The 27,224-nt window shown below is 41.9% G+C and overlaps 1 protein-coding gene across 10 annotated transcripts in view; it reads left to right on the forward strand.

Moving 5' to 3' along the window:
- The window catches only part of FGFR2 (fibroblast growth factor receptor 2), a 131,361-nt gene that overhangs the window by 17,753 nt on the left and 86,384 nt on the right, over positions 1 to 27,224 (forward strand). For 4 of the 10 annotated variants that reach the window (XM_075935342.1, XM_014573599.3, XM_075935343.1 and 1 more), the window contains exons 1-2: positions 2,862 to 3,355; positions 7,988 to 8,245. In XM_075935342.1, coding sequence (XP_075791457.1) covers positions 8,071 to 8,245 — 175 coding nt within the window. In that variant the 5' untranslated portion in view covers positions 2,862 to 3,355; positions 7,988 to 8,070. Of the gene's footprint in view, positions 1 to 2,861; positions 3,356 to 5,305; positions 5,434 to 7,987; positions 8,246 to 27,224 lie in introns of those variants that run through there. The other 6 variants (XM_075935345.1, XM_075935347.1, XM_075935348.1 and 3 more) reach the window with 4 other exon arrangements.

Here is a 27,224-nt window from a genome sequence, read left to right on the forward strand (position 1 = left end):
AATTAGGGAGACCAGGTGACAGAAGTGACAAAAATTTCAGAACACTGAATGATTCAACTTTCTTCCCATCCCCCCTTCCTTTCTCTTCCCTATCCTGCAACTTCCCCCAGTCCATATGCTAGGAGACAGTACAGTTCATGCAAAAGAGTATTGATGTCCTCATTTTCCTCCTTTCCTATTGAGATATCATTACGGGAGTGAAAAAGGACGTGAGAGCTTTTGAAAAAAAACGGGTGAATACTCAAGACATTTTATAAAGGGGAAAGAAAATAGGACTCTACAGGGGGTAGAAAGATTCTGAATGTGTGCCTCTTCCGACTTTTCTTTTGCTGGAAACCTGAAGCTGTTGTTCCTATTTCAGCTCTCTCTGTCTTTTAGTACTTGACGGCTTTACTGCCCTTGCTCCTGAACCTCAACAGATTGGGGCTTATTTACCTATTCACACTCCTACTGAGGAACCTCATTAATATGCTTATTAGCCACATCATTCTCCTGCTGCAGGGTTAACAAAAAAGATTCCAGCCACTTTGAGAGGGTGGGGGCAGAAGGAGAGGGGGAGATTGTAAGGAGATTATACATCCATTCAGAAGTCTAACTGGTGTGAAAGACTCCCTGGGCCCACTGAGATCACTTGAAGCCTAAATATGATGACAGAATTACTTTAAAAAAATTAAACATGCTTTTGATTTTCTCAGGTTGAGAAGTTTTCCTGTTGTGGACCAGCTTGTAGATTGACTCATTTAGGAGAATAGGGTGCTGTGGGTTCATAGCTGCTTTCTTTACATCTCTCCAAAAAATTCTGAGGTCTGTTTCCAGATATAAAAATAGATGTCCTCTGTCATTTCTAGAGAGATTCTTCCTTTTCATTCTTTCAGGGTATGCAGAGATATTGATGAATGGTGAAACTGCCATTTTCCTTTGTTGGCCAATAATTTATGTGAGAATGTGTTGTTTTCAATGGGCAATGGATATGGTTGGAGCTGGGGAAATTGGATCTTGACTGAGACATCTTGGCTTATCAATTAGATCATTCCAATATCAATCTCCCCTCCCCATGCCCCCAAGTAATGAAGACTTCCCATCAATTACAAACTTGTCCCCTTCCCTTCCATACCTTGTCTTAATGATAGTGACAAGACGAAAGTACTTTCTGGAAGACATGTACTTATGAACATTTGAAAACAAGTTTCAGCTGCTCCAAAATATGTAAAATGAGAACAGAGAGATAATGTGCTGTGGGTTCATGGTCTTCAAAGGTCCCATTTACCAGCCTGGACATAGATTAGAAAATGTGCAATAGCGCTGTGTTTAAATAAAGTAATATTTAAATTGATCAGCACTCTAATTTAATTTGAGGCAACACTACATATTGATCTTGTTGTCAAGCTGATCCCACAGAACAAGCACTACAGAGAATCCAGATGAATAACCTTTTTGTTAACAGTATATTAAATTAATCAAGTAGCAATTTCAGATGCTTGAATTATGCACTGTTTAAAATCTGAGAGACCAGGCCAATCACTTCTGCTGATCAAACTCTTTGATCAAACTCTTCTTTTTAGAAATCACGAGTACATTTCTTAAAGGAGCACTGTCAGTGAAAATCACATGCTAATGTTATGTTTTGCACAAGGCTTTGCAAAACCTGAGATGATTATTTATTTATTTTTGTTGTGGTAGCGCACAAAGGTTCCAGTCAGGATTAGGGGCCCATTTTGCCAGAGGCTAGACAAATAGACAGGTAGAGGCAGTTCTTGCCCCCAGAAACTTAATATCCAGTTTTCCATTAATTTTCCTAATTTGTTTTTTGTTTGAATTTAAACATTCCCTGGCCTATTAGCAACCCAAACATTTCACTTTGAGAACCAGAATGTGAAAGGGACAAAAAGTAGGAATGAGATGGGTGTTTTTGTATTACCTTGTTCAAACTCAGTGAATTAAATTCACAACCAACAAAAAGAGTGGGAAAACAGATTTTTTTTGCAATTTTCAGTTTTGTCTGAAATATTCTTAAAAATATAAGTAATGATTTTATTAGTGTTTTTAACGGGTGGTGCTTTAAAGTGTTGAACTTGCACGAGTTGACCGTCATATGCTATATATTTTGCTCCTTTTTGATAATATACCTCAATGCTCAAATCCTTGACATTTAATTTGGCAGTGTTGTCCGAGATTGTTTTTCTCACAAAAAATTAGGGTCCCAGTTCTGCAAAACCCTTCTGCCCATGCTTAGCTTTAAACATATGACGCTTCGAGTAAAGAAGCTGGGCACATGATAAAGTGCGTTGCTGAATCGGGACTTAGCTGGTTAGGTCTGATTTTTATTTCAGCTTTTACCTGTCTTTTTCACACTCCCTTTCCAAGATGGTACATAATCCCAGCCACTGTATAAATTCCGAAGGGTAGCGCCAGTAGAACTCACTACTATTGATCATGCTTCCACTGGAATCTATTGCCACCTTTTCTGTTGGCTTAAGTGGGTCAGGATCAGTCCCCTTAGGAAACAATTAGAATAGGTGAGAGAGTTTTAAAAATACCCTACTGCTATTTTAAGTGCGATCAGTTTCCAGACGTGAAGGGGAGGGGGGCTGCTCCTAAAGTTCCTTTCGGTGCAGAGTTTAAAAAGGGATTTTCTTCCTGCTCATTTATTTGTGCCACTTGGAGGCGTTTTCACGTGAACTGCTCTGAAAGAGAAGCGGGAGGCAGAGAAATCCCCGCTCCGAGTCCCTGTGCATCTGAAGGGGACGCGTCTGCAGTCAAACATTGCCTTGCGCGGCTGTGATTGGCAGAGGGAAGGGGAACTGTCCAGGAAATGGCTCGAGTTTCAGCGAGGGGGGAGTGACCGGGGGTGGGAGGAAGGGGAGCCGGAGGAGTGCGGAGGGGGAGAAAAAAGGTTTGTGTGGACTTGACAAAGCTTTAGAGATTACCACGGCAAATGCTGCATGGAGGGGAGCCGGACCTAGGACTGCCAAGGAAGCCCGGCGCTGCCGCTTTGGTGGATGGAAGTGACTCCCCCTTTGCCCCACGCCTGGATCTCCGCTCCCCCTGCCGCAGTGGAGGGAAGAAAAGGGTTTAAAGCCAGGCGGGTCGCTGTGCAGCCTTGGTGCTGCTTTTTAAACTCTCTCTTCCCCCGGCCACTGGGGTGAGCCTTTGGGGGCTGCTGCGCGCCCGCTCCGCAGCTTGGCGCGGCCCCGAGGTGGCGAGCGCCTGGATGTGGAATAACCGAGGGACGCTTGTTTTTCTTGGGAGAAGTTTCCCCCCCGAGGGAGCCGCGCTCCGGCACTTTGATTCGTCCCGCGCACACGCCTGCTGCCGGGGGGACGCCGGCCGCTCACTCGCAGCCTTTGCAGTCAAGGTAATTGGTCCAGGCTTGGCCGGGCGGTGGAGGAGTGGCAGGGACCCGAGAGGCTCCGGGTGTGTCTCGCATCTCCAGCGTGGGCCTCCCCCCCCCAGCGCTCGGTGGGCCCCGTCCAGCCTGGCCTGGCACCGGGTGCAGTCGCGTCCCCCCAGGGCTAAAGGCTGCAGTGCCCGCGAAGCGCAGAACCTGCCCAGGCGCTCCGAGCTGGGCGCTCCGTGGGTTCCCAGCCCTGCCTCCGACAGCCCCGTTCCCACCCCCGGCAGTGAACGCGGGTGCCTTTTGGTTTGAGGGACCCGAAGCCAAGCGTCTTAACAACAAATCTAGTGGGACGCCCCTTCCCCTCAAGAAGAGGCTTGATCTTGCTCGGCGTGAGCGGTTTTGTGCGGCGGCCTTTGGGTTTGGGAGTCCGAGGGAGCGTCCCTCCTGTGTCACTTCTGCTACTACACCTAAAATAAAGGAGATCACCTCACCCCCTGCGCGGCTGCACTTTTGGCCTTTCTTGCATGTGGACTTGCTCACCTTTGCTGTTAATTGCGGTGAAGCCTGACCTACATTAACACTTCTTGGATTTTTTCCCCCCCTTACACAGGGTTCGTTCCTAGCAATTGACTGTCATCTTTCTTACCTAATTCACAGCAATCCACTTATTCCTATTCAGTGGTTACAACAGGATCTAAATGGGCAGGCCTATCAGTAAACAGTGATTATGCTGTTAATTAACCCGGAGCTAAACTTTTGGGGGCAAAAATAAATTGAGAGTCCTCACTTGCAGTACAAATAGGGCTCAGTCGTTCAAACACCTAATAAGGTGTTAAGGCTTCTGTGGCATTTTTTAAAACCTATCTGGCCATAGAGGGCCACAGTATAAAATCAACACATGGAATCTTTTAGCAATAGTTGCAACATTCTGTCAGTGGAGAGAAGAATTTTACATGGAGCATACTGAAAACTAAAAATACAGGAGGTTCCTCTGCTAACCATGCATTATTTGGATACTTTTGGGTTTTTTTAAGCTATACATAATTTCCCCCTTTTAATGAAACATATATTTAAATGTAAAACTACCCTTTCAAACAGTGACCTATTATGAGTTTGGTGTGAAACGCTATCAACATTTAGAACCTCATTGTCTCCTTTGTACCAAATCCCTGTAAATCTTCCACTAGCCTTTACTCATTTTAATCTGAAAAGCCTGTTTGAGTTGAATAGACAGCAATCAGGAGCCTCTGTACCTCTCTCCCTCTCTGGAATGTCAATTAAAATGCAGATTTTTTTTTCTGATCTCTTGGTGGCAAAAGACTGGAGGAAAAACAGGATAGTCCAGCAAAGTAAATGAAAGAAGTTCAAACAATGAAGTTCCACCGAAACTGTTAGCCAGTTCCCATTAGTTCTCCAAACTAATAGTTGAAATACTCAGCTTTACTTAGATATTGAATTGAGATGTCTTATTATTATACAATATATATGGTTAGCTCAATTATACGGTCATTTTAATTGCACTTAACTGCAACTGAGTTTTAGAAACTTGATTCAGATTTTGGCATCCCTTGATACCCAAGTGTTATGCAGTGTGCAATGTATTGATTTGGAGAACATGCTCTCTGCAATTTGCAATCTCTCTGGGGAGTGATAAACATCATATAAACAACGATGGGACTACAGTAAAAAGAGCTCCGAGAATTGAATTTAATCAAAGGCGCTGTTTGAACAAATAGTGAGAGAGTGTGTTTAAAGTTGAACTACAGTTTGGAGGAATTTGGTTGCGCTCCCAACCCAGGTTGTTTTCCCATGCTTGTCAGTTTGGCAAAGAAATTTGGGCAGGTATGTGACGAGGTGAAAATTGACTTGATGAGCGGGTGGCAAGGAGAGCGATCAATCATTGGAGGCTGACAACTCCTCCCCAAAGTGTAGGCTGAGAAGAGAGACAGAGTTCCCTTTCAAGGGGAAAAATAAACACTACGTGTGGCTTTCACTGAGCCTGAGTCTCCAGGAGGGATTATGGTATTGTAGTCAGGAAGCCAGAATTGTGGAGGCCAAAAGCATGCTGGGGCTGTGTTCCAAACATTGAGATAGAGGTACATAATTATCCAGTGTAGGAGGTCTCTCCAAATTCCAAAGAATTGTCCCCCAGCAACAGTGGCAATTAAAATATGAAAAGAATTGGGTTTCGTTTGGGGAGAAAAGGGGAAAGAACAGCTTTGAGATGGGAGATTATTGAACAGCTTTAACATTTTTGGGTACCTTGACTCTGATTTCAGTTTTGCTACTAAATTGTAAGAAAGAGATCGGCTGCATTTTAAACCTGCTTTTGCATCATGGATTAAGAGTGCCTGTTCTCTCCTGGCAAATGTTCAGATGCAGAAACCCTGGTAATACTCAGGTGTGAAGGAGTTTTTACAGAAGCCTACTGTTACTGGACTGAAGAATGTTTATGATGAGAGCAGGAATCGTTTATATACTTTTAAACCTTTTCAGAGATTTAACATAGCCTAAAATTCTTTAATGAGTAAAATGTGACCAGAGTTAAATTATATTCTGGACTTGTTTTAAATACATTTACTATTTTAATGCATAATTTTTTCTTTACTGTATACTGCAGTGATAGTTTCATCGGCTGTTATTATAGTCTGTTTATATGTCCACTTTAATCAAGTTCAAAGAAGGCTTTATAGGGATTTGTTAAATTACCTTCACAATCATCCCGTTAAGTCATTAAGTATTGCACCCATTTTACACCTGGGTAAACTCACAAAGTATTGGATCAAGTGGCAGAGTTAGGAAAAGAACCCAGATATTTGGGTTCCTCTCTTCTAATTGCTAGACAGTAAGAGACAAAAGTTACTTAAACTGGTTTGCTAAGTCACTCCTGCTTAGTCCTTTTTAAAATATTTGTTCAGACTGTTTTTAAAATGATTCCTTGTAATGTTCTAGTGTTTGTTTCATTGAAGGTTTAATGATGGCTGTTACAATGTTAATAAAAGCTCATGCAATGCTTAAATTTAATGTTACAAAGCTAGATGTGCCTGAGAGAAAGAGAAAAAAAGCCATGACTCAAAACATCCTGTATTAATTAGCAAAAAGTATTTTGCAATTACGTTTTAAAATGTCTAATACATTTAATACATTTCTGTGTCTGGAACCTGAGTTATTCTGTAAAGGAGCAGAAAATATCACATCTTTAAGGTAGCACAGGTTGGTTTTAGGCATTGTATAGCTTCAGCAGAAGACTGGCAAGACTGAATGAGCTCAATAATATTTAATAAAGGATGAATCCTTATGTCAGATTGTTCAAATGGTTCTGAGCCTTTTGTGGATAAATGCTCATCTATGGAGGATGGGAATGGGGAGAAGAGCGTGAGGGAAACATAATGAAAAATTGAATTTTAGGGTTTTTTTTTTTCTTTCACAACTAACACCTCTGAAATTTCAGTTTGGGCACAGATTAGACTAAGATTAGTCATTAGACAGGTCAGACAGATCAGAATTAATGATGAAGTTACTGGATTTATTCATTGCCAGAGGAGTAGTCTTTTTTGTTTTTGTGTGTGTTTGGAGGCGGGAAATGGAGGGAGAAGAGAGAAATTTGTGTCTGACCCAGTTGTTAAGCCACTCTGTTGGTGCTGATATTTTGATTCATGCCTGACACGTCATTGTGGTGGTGGTTACCAGGTTTACTGTGGGAGCTGCAAGTTTCTTTGGCACTACATTTTTTCCAGTACGTTGCTGTTTCATAAAGGGTGCTCTTCATCCTTTTAAGTGGCTAGTTTTAAAAAGATTGAAATAAGGGTTTTTTTTAGGCCTGTGTAACGTCTATTGATACAAATCTATATTCTGTGACAAGGCTGTCTCCCTAGATTTGTCTACATATACGTGTGTTTATATCTTGTGTGTAAGCAAATAGAAATGGCAGATCTTGTGTGATCTCTAGCAGATATGCAATTTTGTGGCAAACATAATTCCGATTTTGATTTTCCAAAACAGTGTCGTTAGTAAGTGCTATTACAAAAAATGGACCATTTTAATTGTTCCAGATCTGCAATTGTCCAAGATTTGCACTGACAGTGAAGTTAGTGCAGAAGAGTGTAAGTATACAGGAGAGTTGGAATCTCAAATATAAAATAAAATATCAAGGAATATCTAAGTAGAAATATAGTATTATTCAATGGAATAATATTGTCATATGAAATATTATTGGTTTGTTTTAAAACGTAGCTTACTCCATTTACTATTTAGATGAGGGACCAAAAAAGCCATGCAAACTCAAACATATGTTTAAACAATAGCTAGAATGGAATTGTATAATTGTTGTAATTTTGTAGCATTAAGGGTTATGCATCTGCACATGTGTGCCTTTAGTATTTCTTAACAAGCTGTATATTTTTCTGTGATTAAAATAGTTCTTTAAATATGTGCTGAGAAACAATTTTGTGAAATCAAGAAGGGCTTGGTTATGCCTGAGTTGGTGATGGAAACTGTTAACAGAAAATGAAAAATCACTCACTTTTCACATGCTTTCAAAGCTGTAAAACTATTTCATTCTCCCCTTCACCCCTTGGGTTTTTGGGAGGATTTTCAAGTGTCATTCAAGATGCTTTCACTGACACTACTAAATTTCTGTCTTCTTCACAGCAGCTGCAACAGTTACAAGTGAGAAGCTTTTTATCAAGGCTGAAGGCACTGCTTCCAGTCCATGCTTGTGTAGAAGTGTGCAGATGGGATTAAATTCCAGATGGATATATGGAAAAGGACCAGGAACTGGCACTAAAAAAATGGTCAGCTGCAGTTCAGTTTGCCTTATATGCCTGGTGGTGGTCACCATGGCTGGACTTTCCTTGGCTCGGCCATCATACAATTTAGTTGTTCAAGACACCACTTTGGAACCTGAAGGTGAGTCACTTTAGAAAAGTTCAGCTTCAAAATACATTCACGAGAAAGGGGACCTGAAATATAACTACCTTAGTTTATTTATAAACATAGAGAAAGTGTCAGGTTAGTCCAGAAATAGTTTTGTGTATTCTTATTCTCTTTCTTCCAAATATGGGCTCTGATTCAGCAACCATGTATGGTCTTAACTTTATGCAGGTCAGTTGAGTCAGTGACTTCCGTAGGACTTTAGCTTGTCTGTAGTGTAAAGCACGTGAGTATATGGTCCCAGGAATGAGTCTGTGGTTTCCCTTAAGAAAATTGGTCTCCTAGCTGAAGGAACTACTGTGTTTGTACACGAGTTGCATGTTCTGGCCAAATATATATATTGTAGGAGCATAAATAGCTGTCTATTAATTAAGATAATTAAAATAGAATTTAAAAAGTCCCATTTATTTTTCATCATTTGTGCTGATTATGTAATTTTGCAGTTCACTCTGCTTGTAGAATGAAAACTCGTTACTCAGTTTTATTTTTGTTTATCATCAGTTTCCATTTATTGTTTCTAGTGTCCCAGCATAAACTCTGGAGTGTGTGGTTTGCAAATCTCATAGAAGAATGCTTAAATGCAAGATATATACACACAAGTGTTTATTAATTCCTGTGAAAACAAAGACTAATGGGAACATTTCTATTGATAGAATATTTTTATGAAGTTCTTATAAAATCTAATATTTTGGGCTGGTATGTCAAACACTTTAGGGACATTCTTGCACCATATTGCTTTATTTGTTGAATTTTAGGATTTTTTAAAATTAAAACATATTTATTGTATTAAGAATATTTTTGTTAAGCTGTACATAGCATCCTCACTGGCCCCCTAAACAACTTAGTAGGGATGGTTCTTTCTTAATATGATTAATTTGGAATACAGTGTCCTGATACATTTTTAATAACTGAACTGTCAAAACAGTCTTCTCAGAATAATTGTGTATGGACATATCCTATCCCTCAAACATTGTTTATGGAATGTGGCCTCTCTCTGTTATGTTGTTTACATTCAGCAATACAGCTTTGTTTGTCTTTAGTGTATTTTAATGCTGAACTTACTTTTTTCAACCCATCCTATCTAAAATTAGGTTTCACTAGTTAGTGAATTTTTTTTAAAATTCCTAGTACGTTCTTATTGATGACTGAGGTTGAATTATTCAGGTATGATGAGAGCTCTCCCCTACCGAGTATTCATAAAAGTATTGTAATATTGAAGTCTGTCATCAATAGAGATTATTGGTAGCAAAGTACTTTTCCTCATGGTAATATGGGAATTAAAAAAAAAAAAAAGCAATCCAGACTCTCATCACTGTTTAATGAACCTGTTTGTTTATTAGCCCACAAAGTGTTTGCTTGATTCTTGGGAGCATGACAAAATCATCAATGATTCTGGTTTTAAGTCAGCTATTTATGGCAAGCCTTGTGGTTTTAGGGTTAACTCATCAAGAATGTGATTTCATTGCAGGGTAGTACAGGAAGAAGATAAATGTTTTAAGCTTATGTCATCATCATTTTTCAGTTGCATAGGGAAGAAATAACCATTTTTAAAAAAATTTACAATTTAAAATATGCTGCCTCCAAAATGAGTATATACTGGAAGAAATCTGGATCTTATCAGAGTGCAAATTATTGAAAAGAAGTTAACTTTTTTCTCTGGGCACAATGTTACTTCTATAAAACAATTTCAGATGTGAGAACACTGAATTATTACCAGCAAAGAGAAAATGGGCTTTTGAATTAATGGCATAATAACTTTCATGTTAGACTAGAGGGAACCACGTGGGATTATATTGGAGATTTGGGAAATAAAAGCTCCATTTTGCTGATTTCCAGTGTATCTTGACACTTTGATTCAGAGCTCATCTTAGTCTGTTTAGGGAGCAGTCGGCTCTGTGGAGCCCTGATTTTGACTGTGGCCTCTAGTTAGTACTGTAATAATAATTACACAGTAGACTACATCTATCAAAAGTGAGCCATTTTTTCTTGTAGTTCATGCATATTCACTAAGGGCCTGATCCTGCCAACTCAGGCGCTGGAACAATTTCAATAGTGAGAGGTGCAGAGAGCTATTGAACTAAATTATAAACCCTGTATATGATGGAAACCACTTCAAGCTGGGGTGTGGCAGCATTCCCAGCACCCCTCATTCCAGTACCTATGTCTCCCAATGCTTATTGCTGATTGGAGTGTATCCTCCTGTGAGTAGTCCCAGCAAGAACTAAGAGCATTAGTGTTTGCAGCAGCAGAATGTTAAGGACTTATGTTTTAAACCAGCTTGCATTTGTAGAATTGTACCTAGCGCCAGTTGTTATATTGTTGTCTGGGAGGAGTAGTTCTGAGTGGGGGAAGTAATATAATCTCCACTTTCAAATTATTATGATATTTGCAATAAGTATATTTGACAGCATATAATGGAGTTCTGTCATTGTACGTTCACACTATTCAGTCCTCTGATTGCAGCCAGCACTGAAAATGCTGGGGGTGAGGGGCAGCTGACCGCACACATAAGGTTACTTTGTGAACTGAATAATTAGTTTAGACACACATTTGATAAAGGACAAACTAACCCTTGACCTTCCCTCACCCTAGTTGTCTGTTATGAAGACTGCTGGCTAACTAATTTAGTCCCCTCTGTGTAGGACTTTGACTCTGTGCTCTGTATACCCAGACTCCTTTCCTTTTCCCCACAAATTCAAGAACAATTGTTTTTAATTTAGCTGTGCTTTTAAAGCCCTACTTTCAACTCCATATAAGGCATGGCCTAATTCCAAGCCCGGTGAAAAACACAATAGTTTAAAATTAGTCTTAAATGTGTACTCAAGAGAGTCAAACGAGTAGCAGAGTATGCAATGTCTTCAGATATCTCTCACCCTGGGAGAGATGTATGCTTCTGTTTGACACACAAGGGGCTAATAATTTGTCATTTGATACTTAACTTAGTAACAGGTATTTATTGATAGTAAATGAATGTAAACACTAGCTGGTGCAAGTAAATATCCAAAGCAGTTCATTAATGTCTGTTTTTTATAATCCACCAGCAAAGAACTGTGTTTAATATTAATGTCACTTGATTAATACAATCCAGTCACAATTAAATCAAGAAACACAATCCAATCTAACTCAGAATTCAAAAATAAAAAGTGAATTGAAGTCCCTGTTATGCCGATTGTGAGGGGCATCCAGCAGAACAACATATTTTAATGTAGCTTTTGTTTTTTTCCCTTTGTGGAATCCTCTTACTCTGCTCAGATTTGCAGGAGGTGTTCCAGAATGCCTGAATTTGTGACAGTTCAAATACTGTACTATTAAGGGGTAGCCGTGTTAGTCTGTAATTTTAAAAGCAATGATTAGTTCTGTGTCATCTTAAAAATAACTCGTAGTCCTGTGGCACCTTAGAGACTAGCACAAATATATAGGATCATGAGCTTGAGGTTTTGCCCACGAAAACTCATGATACTAATGTATATATTTGTTAGTCACTAAGGTGCCACAGGACTACTCATTGTTTTTACAAATATAGGGTGGACCTCCCTGGTCCGGTTCCCTTGGGACCTGAGTGGTCCTGAAGAAGGGATTTTGCTGGACTGGGAAGGTCATTTCTGCCCCACTGACACCGGTCCCCAAACCCTGCACTGCTCCTGGCTTGTCCTTCTGGTTGGCTCCCCACGTGTGACCAGCCCTGCTGACCTGCCATGGCAGCCACGGTCCTGCTGCTGGGGCGCTCAGCTTCTCCGCAGCAAACCACTGCCCTGCTGCCAGTGCTTCCAGTCCCTCCAGCCCTGTCGCGGCAGCACCGGCCCCACTGCCATCCCACAGTGGGATTCTCTCCTCTCTCCCAGCAGGAGACAGCTGCTCAGCTACTGGGGTTCTTGACTCTGTCAGCCCTACTGTGGCAGCAGTGGCCCCAGTGCCGGAGCTTCTGGCTCCGCGAGCCCTGCTGCAGCCGTCCTGTGGTCCCACTGCCAGGGCTCCTGGCCCCATCGCAGCAGACTGCTGCCTGCACTGGTGGAGCCTTTTGGCATTCTGGCCGCCCTGCCACGGGCTTAGCTGGACGCCTGCGGCCGGGCTCCCAGCTGCTCGCCTCCCTGCAGCCAGCCTGGCTGGGTTCCTGGCCCCCGCAGGGCTCCTGCCTCTGACCCTCTGCCGGGTCTCTTTGGTCTGGCAACATCCATGGTTCTGACAGATGCTGCAAAGATTCTCTTGGTGTGAGTCAAGTCACAGAATGATGCAGTTTGGGATGCTTTTTTACCCAGGGAGATAATGAGGGTTTCAGAGGGAAGACAATAAATTCCAATTTGCCTTTTAAAACTACATGCCCTTCCCCTTGCCTGACAGGGGCACACAAATCTCTGTTTTAAACTCAGTTTTCATTTGAGTTGTGCAAGATGTAACTGTACCATGTTAGAGGAAAAACTGCAGCTATTTCACTCAGCCCCTTGGTGTGAAAGCTCACCAGGTAAGAAGCACTCTGTAAATAAGAGACAAACAACAATTGGGATTTCTGAGACTAGTGTGGAAATGTCCATGTTGTGTTTATTTGACTTCTTTTAAAACGCTCACAGCCATGAAAAAGAGCTCCAATATCTGCAGAACAGGTTTAATTTTTAAATATATGCCATTAACTCTGACTTCTGTTCACACAATCCTAACAAATGGTATCATGGCCATTTACACTGGGCTCCTGTACTAGAGTTGCATGAAAGTCTCACACTTCTCTAATCACTGTGGGTTATGTTGTTCTGGAGAGACAGGCACCCTGGAATCTAGTAAGCCATTCTTCAGTCTCTCTGTGTGTGTGCAGCAGGTTGGCATTTCTCAAGCATCTCATTTTTTGGTTGATTATGATTATGTGGTTCCTGCTCCCAATCTAACGGCATTTTGGAATAAGGCATGAAACATCTGAATCTTCCTTCCTATTCCCCTCCCATCTGCAAACAGAGAAAGGGGACACGCTACAGATGCACAGATGTGTGCCCTATTTGTGGAGTTGATATGTAATAGTGGAAGAGAGGGGGAGTCCTTTATGTCCTTGTGCTAGGGATTATGGGCCAGCCTGGCATCTTCACTAAAGGTTATCTTGTTTCATTTCAACCTTTTGGACCATTAAAAAAGACAGATTTAGTTTGTTTTAATCTATGACTTTGTTTACACTTGCAGTTGATCTACAAAACTTTTGTTATTCCTAGGTGCTTAATCCCGCTCCCCCAACGATAAAAAGTTTTGCTGTGGCAAGTGCAAGTGTGAACACTGCTTTGTTGGCAGGAGAGTGATCCAGACAACAAAGCAAAAGCTGCTCGTAGGGGCTGAAAGTATTTTGTCTTGTCCGCAAGCATACTAACAAACAGTGTTCTCCTGCTTCCACTTCTAGGAACAGGACTGTATTGACACAGATTTACGACTGAAAGCTGCATAGTGTAGACATAGCTTTGAATCTCTGAGCTCCAAGAAAAGAAGCATAGTTAAAATTACATTTCAGATGGCTACACAGATTTTATCCTCTGCCAGCAAATTAAAATTGGTGTCACTAAATGATAGGATTAAACATGATACTTCAATTTGGTCTGTATGCCTTTTAAAAGGCAAGACACTATAGATATATAAATGAAAATAATTTTGACTTGATACAACTTTGAGCCATTTATAGTGAAAAACATGGAAACCTTGTCTTGTTAAAGGATGAACTTGTTGTTCTTTTTACTATGGCTCCTAGAAGATCAAACTGAGCTCAGAAAAATTCAAACTGAAATTAAGATGAAAATGCTAGCTATGTTAATTAACCACTGGAAACATTTATCAAAGGATCTCTATCAGAAGGATTTTTTACATCAATCTGCTCCAGTTCAACAGCAAATTTGGAAGCAAGAATTACTGAGTAAAGACCTGTGGCCTGCACTGTGCAAGAGATCACACTAAGGCTGCATCTAGACTGGCATGATTTTCCGCAAATGCTTTTAACGGAAAAGTTTTTCCGTTAAAAGCATTTGCGAAAAAGAGCGTCTAGATTGGCACGGATGCTTTTGCGCAAAAAGTGTTTTTGCGCAAAAGCATCCGTGCCAATCTAGACGCGGTTTTGCGCAAGAAAGCTCCAGTGGCCATTTTCGCCATCGGGGCTTTTTGCGCAAAACAGTTTTTACCTGTCTACACTGGCCCTCTTGTGCAAAAGCATTTGCGCAAGAGGGCTTTTTCCCAAGCGGGAGCGTCAGTGTATTTGCGCAAGAACACTGACAATCATACATTAGATCGTCAGTGTTCTTGCGCAAATTCAAGCGGCCAGTGTAGACAGCTGGCAAGCTTTTGCGCAAAAGCAATTGCTTTTGTGCAAAATCTTGCCAGTGTAGACGCAGCCTAGATGATCATAAACATCCATTCTGGACTTAAATGTATGCACCTTTAAAATGCACAAAGCCTAAAGCTAAAGGCTTGTGTTTAATAAACAACTGTAGTGATCATACACTGGCATGTATTAAAAGTTCAGCACATCAGTTACCCCCACCTCCCCCAAAGTATCAGAAACAATTTCACACTGCAGGCTAATTTGCTACATTTTAAATCCCTCTTTTTTTATAATCTTGGGCTATGTCCACACTGCAGGCTTTTTGCGCGAGAACTGTTTTGCGCAAGAGTTTTTGTGCAAAAGTGTGTCCACACTGCCATGTGCTTTTGCGCAAGAGCATCCATGGCAGTCTGGATGCTCTCTTGTGCAAGAAAGCGCTGATGGCCATTATAGCCATAGGGGTTTCTTGCGCAAGAAACCCCTGTTGCCTGTCCACACTGCCACCTTACGCAAGAGGGCTTTTTCCTTGTGGGGAAAGGAATAACTCTTGTGCAAGAAGCCATCTGTTCAAATGCCTTACTATAAATTTACTTCACAAGAACGCACTTGCAGTGTAGATACTCCACAAGTTTTTGCGCAAGAGCAGTTGTTCTTGCGCAGAAAGCCTGTGGTGTAGATGTAGTCCTGGGATTTTTTTGGGCCAAACATTTTAGACAGGTTCAGTTTTATTAACGTATGACTAAACCCTCAAAACAATGCAATAGATGTGTATTTTTAAAATTTTAAAATAGTTGCTCCTGAACAGAGAACTTATAACTTATTTTTATCCCATAGTGAATTTTTACAGGCAAGATACAAACTCATTATAACAGAGTTTGCAATAAAAATGAAACTATGTGAGGCTGTAATATACACGAGACAATGGACTGTTATAGCACTGCAATAATAAGTATGACTTAACTCGTGATGAATATTTTCTATGCTAAGCTTTCCAACTTCAGTAGAAATAGTTGAATTGCGTTCCTTTTATACAAATACATGAAGATTAATATTTGCTTAAAATGAATGTTTAGTTTGGAAACAGATGGAAATATATAAAAAAAGACTTAGTTGTACTTTTTCTTTATTGTCACTTGAGAAAAATCCCATATGAGAAATTGCTGATTTAAAGTGCTAAGTTTTTGAAAGGCCTCATGTTTTAAGTTTTAAATTGACAATGGAGATTTTCTTTCTTGGAAGCAGCAAATCTCCTAAGCATTGTGAGACCAGGTTTCCAAAAGAGCTGGTCACTGGCATCTACTTGGGCAATGAAGGTCTTACCTATATTCAGAACTACAACTGGTTTTAACTAAAAGGTTGATGTTAAACCAGCAGAAAACCTGTATGTGGATACTCTTAATTCAGTTTAACGTGTGACACGCACACACCTCCACACACAAATAAAATCTCTTATGTTTTAGTTGAAAATTAGTCCTTATTGTGTTTGGGCCTGATCCAGAGCTAATTTAAGTCAGCAGAAAGACTCCGATTGAAATCAGTGTGCTTTTGATCATGCCCTAGTTTGAAATCAAAGTAAAGGAATTCTGTACCAGTATAACTGAACAGGTTTTCAAATGGATGTAAATTGAATGGGTGCAATTTTGAATATGGACGAAGCCTAAATAAAGTCCAGATTTTCAAGTATGTAGCAGCTCCCATTACAACATCTATGGTCCCCTAATGGTCTGAGTTCTTATCAAAACATGCCCCTTAATGTTTCAGTCAGAATATGTACAACTTATATGCATTCATATCACATGCATAAATGCTTGCAGGATGGGGCATTGTCTCGAAAAGTGAATTACGAAATTAAATACTACTGAACAGCATGACTTGTAAGCGCTTTCAGTTTTTCATTTCCAAAAAGCAGACAAAAATATTGATCATGGTTTGATGTAAAGAGAAATAACCCTAAACTTTATGCCTTGATCTTTGCTGAGAATGAGTAGTCTCATTCACTCAGTTTTTGCAAAATCAGGCCTTTAATTGGCATAGCATTTGCTATGACATATGCATGAAAGACTATTAGAAAGGGGCAGAGTGAGAGGCAGACACAGTTCAGTGTCTATTTAACTGAACTTCGTCCTTTGGCTGTCAAGCAAATTTTCTTTTGATAATTTTTAAAAATTATTATTGTTAAGTATGTAGTAAAGAAAGGACGGTCAGGGCAAAACTGGAAGGCAAGGTCAAATCAGTATCTTAGATGCCTATATACAAATGCGAGAAGTATGGGTAATAAGCAGGAAGAACTGGAAGTGCTAATAAATAAGTACAATTATGACATTGTTGGCATCACAGAAACTTGGTGGGATAATACATATGATTGGAATGTTTGTATAGAAGGGTACAGCTTGCTCAGGAAGGATAGACAGGGAAAAAAGGGAGGAGGTGTTGCCTTGTATATTAAAAATGAACACACTTGGAGTGAGGTGGAGAAGGACATAGGAGACAGAAGTATTGAGAGTCTCTGGGTTAGGCTAAAAGGAGTTAAAAACAAGGGTGATGTCATGCTAGGAGTCTACTACAGGCCACCTACCCAGGTGGAAGAAGTGGATGAGGCTTTTTTTAAACAACTAACAATATCAGCCAAAGCCCAAGATTTGGTGGTGATGGGGGACTTCAGCTATCCAGATATATGTTGGGAAAATAACACTGCAGGGCACAGACTATCCAATAAGTTCTTGGACTGCATTGGAGACAACTTTTTATTTCAGAAGGTTGAAAAAGCTACTAGGGGAGAAGCTATTCTAGATTTGATCCTAACAAATAGGGAGGAACTGGTTGAGAATTTGAAAGTGGAAGGCAGCTTGGGTGAAAGTGATCATGAAATCATAAGCTACGTCTACACTGGCCCCTTTTCCGAAAGGGGCATGCTAATTTCACAGGTCGTAATAGGGAAATCCGCGGGGGATTTAAATATCCCCCGCGGCATTTAAATAAAAATGTCCGCCGCTTTTTTCTGGCTTTTAGAAAAGCCGGAAAAGAGCGTCTACACTGGCCCCGATCCTCCGGAAAAAAGCCCTTTTCCGGAGGATCTCTTATTCCTACTTTGAAGTAGGAATTCCTTCAAAGTAGGAATAAGAGATCCTCCGGAAAAGGGCTTTTTTCCGGAGGATCGGGGCCAGTGTAGACGCTCTTTTCCGGCTTTTCTAAAAGCCGTAAAAAAGCGGCGGACATTTTTATTTAAATGCCGCGGGGGATATTTAAATCCCCCGCGGATTTCCCTATTACGACCTGTGAAATTAGCATGCCCCTTTCGGAAAAGGGGCCAGTGTAGACGTAGCTATAGAGTTCACAATTCTAAGGAAGGGTAGAAGGGAGAACAGCAAAATAGAGACAATGGATTTCAGGAAGGCGGATTTTGATAAGCTCAGAGAGCTGATAGGTAAGGTCCCATGGGAATCAAAATTGAGAGGAAAAACAACTGAGAAGAGTTGGTAGCTTTTCAAAGGGACATTATTAAAGGCCCAAAAGCAAGCTATTCTGCTGTGTCAGAAAGATAGAAAATATGGCAAAAGACTGCCGTGGCTTAACCATGAGATCTTGCATGATCTAAAAATAAAAAAGGAGTAATATAAAAAATGGAAAGTAGGACAAATTACAAAGGATGAATATAGGCAAACAACAGGAATGCAGGGGCAAGGTTAGAAAAGGCAAAGGCAAAGGCACAAAATGAGCTCAAATTAGCTACGGGAATAAAGGGAAACAAGAAGACTTTCTATAAATACATTAGAAGCAAGAAGACGACCAAGGACATGGTAGGCCCACTAGTCAGCGAGGAGGGAGAAACAGTAACAGGAAACTTGGAAATGGCAGAGATGCTCAATGACTTCTTTGTTTCGGTCTTCACCGAGAAGTTTGAAGGAACGCCTAACATAGTGAATGCTAGTGGGAAGAGGTTAGGTTTAGAAGATAAAATAAAAAAAAGAACATGTTAAAAATCACCTAGAAAAGTTAGATGCCTGCAAGTCACCAGGGCCTGATGAAATGCATCCTAGAATACTCAAGGAGCTGATAGAGGAGGTATCTGAGCCTCTAGCTATCATCTTTGGAAAATCATGGGAGACAGGAAAGATTCCAGAATACTGGAAAAGGGCAAATATAGTGCCCATTTATAAAAAGGGAAATAAGAACAACCCAGGAAACTACAGACCAGTTAATTTAACTTCTGTGCCAGGGAAGATAATGGAGCAAGTAATTAAGGAAATCATCTGTAAACACTTGGAAGGTGGCAAGGTGATAGGGAACAGCCAGCATGGATTTGTAAAGAACAAATCATGTCAAACCAATCTGATAACTTTCTTTGATAGGATAACAAGTCTTGGGGATAAGGGAGAAGCGGTGGATGTGGTATACCTAGACTTTAGTAAGGTGTTTGATACAGTCTCGCATGATATTCTTAGCAATAAACTAGGCAAATACAACTTAGATGGGGCTACTATAAGGTGGGTGCATAACTGGCTGGATAACCATACTCAGAGAGTAGTTATTAATGGTTCACAATCCTTCTGGAAAGGTATAGCAAGTGGGGGTTTCACAGGGGTCTGTTTTGGGACTGGCTCTCTTCAATATCTTCATCAACGATTTAGATATTGGTATAGAAAGTACGCTTATTAAGTTTGCAGATGATACCAAGCTGGGAGGGATTGCGACTGCTCTGGAGGATAGGGTCATAATTCAAAATGATCTGGACAAATTGGAGAAATGGTCTGAGGTAAACAGGATGAAGTTTAATAATGACAAATGCAGAGTGCTCCACTTAGGAAGGAACAGTCAGTTTCACGCATACAGAATGGGAAGAGACTGTTTAGGAAGGAGTATGGCAGAAAGGGATCTAGGAGTTATAGTGGACCAAACGCTGAATATGAGTCAGCAGTGTGATGCTGTTGCAAAAAAAGCAAACATGATTCTGGGATGCATTAACAGGTGTGTTGTGAGCAAGACATGAGAAGTCATTCTTCTGTTCTACTTTGTACTAGTTAGGCCTTATTTGGAGTATTGTGTCCAGTTCTGGGCACCGCATTTCAAGAAAGATGTGTAGAAATTGGAGAGGGTGCAGAGAAGAGCAACAAGAATGATTAAAGGTCTAGAGAACATGACCTATGAAGGAAGGCTGAAATAATTGGGTTTGTTTAGTTTAGAAAAGAGAAGATTGAGGGGGACATGATAGCCGTTTTCAGGTATCTAAAAGGGTGGCATAAGGAGGAGGAAGAAAACGTATTCATCTTAGCCTCTGAGGATAGAACAAGAAGCAATGGGTGTAAACTGCAGCAAGGGAGGTTCAGGTTGGACATTAGAAAAACGTTCCTAACTGTCAGGGTAGTCAAACACTGGAATAAATTGCCCAGGGAGGTTGTGGAATCTCTATCTCTGGAGACATTTAAGAGTAGGTTAGATAAATGTCTATCAGGGATGGTCTAGACAGTACTTGGTTCTGCCATGAGGGCAGGGGACTGGACTCGATGACCTCTTGAGGTCCCTTCCAGTCCTAGTATTCTGTAATTCTATGATTCTAAATCTGTGAGAAGCTCTGAAGCCTGGAGAAGTTCTGAAACTTGACCAAGGTTAATTGCCCTCATCTTGTGTGTGCAAATCTCTTGTAATTATTAATGTTTTGCTATCTTCCTCCAAAACAAATGGTTCATTGCAGTTTCTTCTATTAGGACATTTCTAGCAGCCCATCTTAGCATCCAGAAGCATAACCCTACCAGGGTTGCCAGGTGTCCGGTTTTGAGCTTTCTGTTCGGGAAACAAATTGAGAAAATATAAATGTCTGGTATTTTCTAATAAGATGTAATGTAGATTGTGATATAATGTCAAGCATGTCCGGTATTTTTTTTGAAACCATATGGCAACCCTAAACCCTACAATAATAAACCAGTCTGGGCATATAATATAGACAAAAATACATTTTGGCAGAGAAACAGATTTTGATTTGAAGAGTGTATTAAGAAGGGCAGTGGAATATTCTGTGCATGTAATTGTGGGGAGGTGGAATGTGGCTGGGAGAATTACAAAACGGATGGGGATTTTTTGATTTTGGAGTATGTTTGTTACTTTGTGGGTGCATCTACACTGCACCGTTATTTTGGAATAACTAGCGTTATTCCGAAATAACAATGTTAGCAACTACACAGCAATTCCATTATTTCAATATAATATCGAAATAACGGGCGGCTTATTCCGACGTCCATAAACCTCATTCCTCGAGGAATAACTCCTTTTTTAAAATTGCTATTTCGAAATAGCTGCAGTGTGAACGCTCCACTGCTGTTATTTTGAAATAGCTCCTCACCAGGGCCATTTTAACCAGAGCCATTTTAAGTAATTTCTCCCCAGTGCTTCGTGGAGCTCTAAACTGAGATGGTGCGTCCACATTAGAGGAGTCTGCCTCGGACTAATTTTGAGGCTTCCCTATAGTGTGGACATTCTATTTTGAAATAGGCTATGCCGGAAGATATATTCCAAAATAGCTATTCTGACATAAGCATGCAGTCTAGATGTACCCTATGATGATCACCACATGCCTGGTCCCAATAGGCTTCTCTGCATTACAAAATGTCTCTGAATAAGATTGTGAGCTATCTAGGTAGATGACATGCTGCTTAGGCCTGCTGACAGGCAGCAAAAGGAGCAATTGCCCAATTAAAAGGAACCCAGAGCTTCCATTTGCCACCACTGTTACTGTGGCAGCAGTGGCAGCCAAAACCCTGGGTCCCTTTGAATTGTCTTCCAGCACAGAGCTCGGATGCTCTGTGTGGCTTTGAGAGGTGGGACGGATGTGACACACAGTCTGGGCGGTGCTAAAGGCTGACTGCTCTCAACTCCACCGCCCCTTCCACACAAGGCCCCGCCCCTTCTGGGGGCTCAGATGCCCTCCCCATACCTTGTCTTGGGGGCCTGTGGTGGCAGTCAGCTGGTGATGCTGGCCATTTGTGTTGCCCTCCACGTAACCTTAGATGTTTAATTATGGTTAGCTGATAAAAAGCTTACCATGGTTTGTCCTGGTTCACACTGTAGATTGAACCTCTTAAATCCGGGATACTCTGGTCCAGCAACATCTGTGATCCAGCAGAATTACAGATGTTGGGGGGGGGAGCCCCACCATCAGACAGGTGAGCCCTGTGCCCAGGGAGCCCCGGCCAGGCAGTGCAGCCCCGACCCTGTGGAGCCCCATCCTGGAGTGGCAGCAGCGGGGCAACCGCAGCGTCCCATACCTGGGGAGCCCCAGCTGGGTCAGGCAGCAATGGGACCGGTGAGCCCCATCTTTGTGGAGCCCTGTCCTCGTGTGGCAGCAGCAGGGCAACTGTGCAGCCCCGTCCCAGGGGAGCCCAGACAGGGCAGCAGCGAGGCTGCCAGCAGCCAGTGACCCCCATCCCTGAAAAGCTCAGGTGGGGTGTGGCGGCAGCAGGGCAGCCGTGGAGTCTAGTCCCCAGGAAGCCCTGGGTGGCACAGAAGCGGGGCAGCTGCGGAGCCGTGTCCCTGAGAAGCCTCAGCCGAGCAAGGCAGAATCAGGGCCATGGTGTCTGGGGTGCTCTGTTCCCGGAGAACCCCAGCTAGCTGGTGGCAGCATGCCAAGCCCAAGCCTGTAGCAGCAGGGCTGGAGCCCAGTGGCAGTGGGACTAGAGCAGAGCCAGCCAGAGGAAGGCGCAGTATCCTGGGAGGCTGGTGGCAGGAGTCCTCCCGTGATGCAGCAAATTCCCTCATTCAGGACCGGTAGGTCCAAGAGTGCTGGACCAGGGGGGTCCAACCTGTACATGGTCTACGCTGCTGGGACATGGTCAATAATGCACCATGTAACTCAGTTGTTCATGTGATAAAAGTTAGCAACACAGAGAAGCCCAGAGATGCAAGTTAGTGTTAGAGTCTCTTTAAATTGGCCATTTAGATGCATAGAGGTACTTGCATGCAGTAGAGGGGCTGGTAGCGGAGCATTGAAAATGAGAGCTTTACTTATACGGGACTTGTTTTGCAAGTCTGTGAAACCCCCTTCAGTGTGCACATTGCAGGGTTTTGATTTGAGGAAATTAATGTGATTTATAGAACCGAGTGTTTCTTGAGGCCAGAACACTTTAAAAATCATTTTACAACTGATTTTAAACATCTCATGTGGTCTAGGGCATCAGTGCCTCCTTCTGGCTCAGTCTGAATCTTGCATTGTGTTGGCTCAGCCCAGCTGGGCAGTCAGTCAGCCCTTCTATAGTAGCATATTCTGGGGGTAAGGATGTTAATGTCTATACTCTGAATGGGTATCCCTTTATATATAGTGGGATGCATGCTGGGTAGCACTTGTCTTCAAAGGTCTTGGATGCCATCTTTGATTTACAGGACCATGTTTGATCCACAGGGAACCCAGGCCAATCCCTGTTTTGAGTTCCAGCTCACAACCCCTTAAAGCAAGCAGGAAGAATCAATCCTCAGCAATTCTCCTGCCGCCCTCCCTTACTTCTCTAGGCTTCTTCCGCTTGTGACTAGTTATCCCTTCTCTGGTGTGCTGTCACTATGGGTGGCTTCTTACCAGCTTGCTGGCAGGACCTTCTCTCTTTAGCCTGCTTGCTCTGCTGGCAGTCACCCCAGCTCTCTGTTTCTCAGTCATTCAATGTCTATTCTTTCAGCCAATCAGCATTGACTGGTAGTTCTTGCACTAACCCTTTGATTGCCATCTTTCTTAACTTACTCAGTGTTGAAGAACTCAGAAGTAGTGTATGAGTATATCTGCACGTCTTCCCTCACCACGGAAATGCATAATACATTCAGGCATAATCTTCCACTAATACTGCCAACTTCCAAGGAGGGAACATGGGGATAGGGAATCCCTTGGATATTTATTCATATTAAAAATAGCCATTCCCTTTTAAATGACTCTGGGACAATCAAGCTGTTCAGATATCTAGTCTGAATAACTACCGCATCCTGTTACCTTGTCTTCTCCACCCCCAGGTGCTACTGTTTGTTATTTTCACTGGTTGCTTATTGTTTTGAATTAGGTCTTAACTGTGCTTTGAGAGCTGTAAAGACTGAGGTCTGTGCTCAGAGCCCTATGGAAGCCAGTGGGGCTTTGCACAGATACAGGTGTCTGATCATATGCAAAAAGAACACTGCAGGATCGGAATGGTGGACTATCAATTCTCTGGTCAGGGCCCATATCTTCCTGTGTGCTAATATGGTTCTCAGCATTTTGGGACCCTAATCCTGGGACCTTTGGGTAGCATAGCAATATATGATACCAAACAAGGTTCTTCCAGACTTCAGTGCTGATTAACCAGTGTAGGTTATATGTAGGAGAAAGACCTGTGTGGACAGCCTTAGGTATCATGTTAGGAAAGAGAATGCTCTGAAAAATACAGTCCATCTGAGAGGAAAGTGGGAGACAAAAAAGACTCCCATTGGCACAGTGTACAGACTCCGCAGTTAATACTTAAAACGTGTGTCTGGAGAAACTCGATTTGAGTTGACTGATTACATAAAGGTCAGAATTTGGTCCTAAAAGTTTTTAAAAGTGCCTTAGCTTCCGTCTTTTAGGTGATGCACGGTAAAAAAGTATGGAGCCAATTAGGTTTTGAACCTCGATGATCCATTCACGGTAGTTGGGAGAGAACAAAATCAGAGGATACACCATGGTTCTAAGCTAAGAATAATATATGTAATAAGAATAAGAATTTCAAGAATGCCCAAGGGAATTACAGGCACGCAATTTCCACTTATGTCTGAAAGTCTCAGGTATGTTTATAGTTGCACATAGCTCAAAATAAGCCACACAATTTGAGCTACGCAAATTGCGTAGCTTATTTTGAAATAGAGTGCTACTCCAGTGTCTTCTTTACTCCTCATGCTACAAGGTTTACAGGAAGCTGGAATAAGACACCCGTTATTTCAAATTTATTTTGAAATAATGGGCATGCTGTTAAGATGCACACAACTCTATTTCAGGGTAACGGACATTATCCTGATATAGTGCTGCTGTGCAGACATGCTCTAACAGTTGAAGGAATTTTACTTTACATAGAAAATGATGAATTGCAGAATAGACTTTGAGATGAGGGAAAACCCTTTTCCTGCCATGCAAAAAATTAGTTCTCAAGTTTTAAGCCCCTGCAAATCCCATATCACATAGGAGTGCACTAATTCCTGAGCCATGGAGTTAGTCTCTCTGACCCAGTGAATGTGGAATTATTTCTATAAAGAGGAACAGTTCCAGCTGGAGAGATGTGGAGAGACCCAGCACTCAGTAGCCTGAAGAGGTTATCACATTCATCTGGGATATAGGAACACTCCCTGATTTGGAGCAGGGACTTTAATATTCCCAGCCTCTAGGTAAGTGTCCTCCTCACATGGGAATTGGCTACTCTGGGTGGCATGGTGTCCCTGTCTCTGACCAGAAATTCCCGCCTGGACCTGAGAAACTGACGTTTGTGATAAACTGGCATTTTCTGTCAAAAACAAATAAAAGCCTGTTATTTTGAGCATCTCTAAATAGCCATTTGTGGTCTAGTTTTTACTTCAGAAGCAACCTCTAATTTTCCTCACAGAGAACACGAGTAGGCTTCCCTCTGTCAAGAATTTGTGCAACTTTTAATTTTAAGGTTATACCATGCTCCCATGGTATGTTTATAGTGATAACACCAACCAGAGGACTGTCGAAGCTTAGTTCAGTTTGTATGTGATAGGAAGGGAAAAGCACCTCCCTCCTCATCACTCTTACAAGTGGCAATAGGGGACTGTTAATAAAACCCTATAGTTTGGGATGTAGGTTTGATAGTAGGTTTAAGATGCTTTATAGTTTCCTCTGGATGCTTAATCAAATAGATCTACCTCTTTTCCCACAATCATGTCTCTGTACATAGCATTTCCCAGTCAAGCCTTTAGCAACAGGTAGCAAAATGAAACTAACTCAGTCCTTTGCTGCTGGGTCATGAAGTAAGAGCTCGGTAGTGTTTTGTGTAAGCTGAGCTCTAGGGAGGCCACCCAAGAGAAATTGATCTGCTGCCCAGCTGATTAGCAGAGCACCCACCGCACCCAAAGCAGGTAGCATGTGTTTCTATTGGTAGTGAACATCTGCACATGCCTCAGTGCACATAACAAAATTTATTCTGCACATGGATGGAAAAAATAGAGGGAACATTGATGCTCTGTGCAGTACCAACAAAGATCTTATGATGTGCTGAATTTTGGAGGACGAAGCAATAAGGAGACACTTAATATGTGTCTCTGTCTGCCCATCCCTCAGTGTGCCTTGTAGCTGTTTTGCTGATCTTTTCATTGTATTGTTTTACGTGTGGTATGAAAGACACCACTGTAATTAGCTTCAATTTTTATTTTAGTTTTTATGAGATTGAATAATGGTGTGAAATACATGTCATGTTCTGCAATAACATCTAGTTTACATGGAGGGTAACAGTCTGCTACTGAATCCAATTCATGGAGTTACTTCAGCTCTAGTGATAGGGATGTGTACTTTGGAGCTGAGTGATAGAAATGTAGCCGTGTTAGTCTGGTGTAGCTGAAACAAAATACAGGACTATGTAGCACTTTAAAGACTAACAAGATGATTTATTAGGTGATGAGCTTTCGCGGGCCAGACCCACTTCCTCAGATCAAATAGTGGAAGAAAATTGTCACAACCATATATACCAAAGGATACAATTAAAAAAAATGAACACACATGAAAGGGACAAATCAAATTTCAAGCCCTACTGGTGACATGTGGTAGGTCACAGGAACTGCAGTTATGATTAAAGGATAATGTAACTGGTGTGGCTGCTTAGATGAGGTGAGGTTTCTTCCTTTCTATGGAAATTGAACTCCTTATGGGGCAGACACGTCAGTCTCTGATTTGTGCCTAGTTTTGGAGACTCTCTTCTATAAAGGAGCTGGATTTCTCTTTGGAACAGGGAATAAACTGGGAGTGACACAGAAGCCGCACTGCTCCTCTTTTTCCCCTACAAAGCTGTGACGATACAGAGGGAGAAACCCCAGGACAGCCCCAGAAGCAGATGGTGGGCTAGCTGGGCTGACTGCTGTTTGTTTTGAGTTTGGCATGCTCTGAGGCTTCCCTGGCAGTGACTCCCAAGAGCACGCAGCGCACACCTACACCCACGAGCATGTAAGACGGGCTATCCATGTGTACTCTCGCAGCCATAACTCCAGGTTCATTACTGTGGCTCTGTGGTAGAGGAGGAGTCGAGTGGACTGTGGATGCTGGGTAAAATTCTCACTCTCTGTGCAAAGCTGGAACAAGTAAGCTTTGTCACAGGGAGCAAACACAGAAGCTCTGTGAAATGCAGCCCTCACACTCCCACCTGAAGGCAGATCGTGGGACACTGAGGGAGCCCCTTTGCAGTGCCTGAAATAGATTGTGTCGCACTATGCATCCCAGAATCCCAGAGGGTCTGTGTAATTTGAGGATCTGCTGGCCCCACTCCATTTCTTCCTTGCCTCCCCAAGAGCCTGCTGGCGGACCCTGTGCAATGGGCCGCCCAGGACCATAATACAGAGAGCAGTGGAGTCCATGTGCCATACACTTCATGTTGCAGTGGAATGGTGTCATTTCTACTATATTCTGTCCCCTCCTTAGTCACATCAGAGAGAAATGTGACTTTCATGCCTGGTTAATAAAAATCTTTGGTAATCAGGTATTCT

This window comes from Pelodiscus sinensis, chromosome 8 (genome assembly GCF_049634645.1).
Source record: "Pelodiscus sinensis isolate JC-2024 chromosome 8, ASM4963464v1, whole genome shotgun sequence".
NCBI classification, from domain to species: Eukaryota; Metazoa; Chordata; order Testudines; family Trionychidae; genus Pelodiscus; species Pelodiscus sinensis.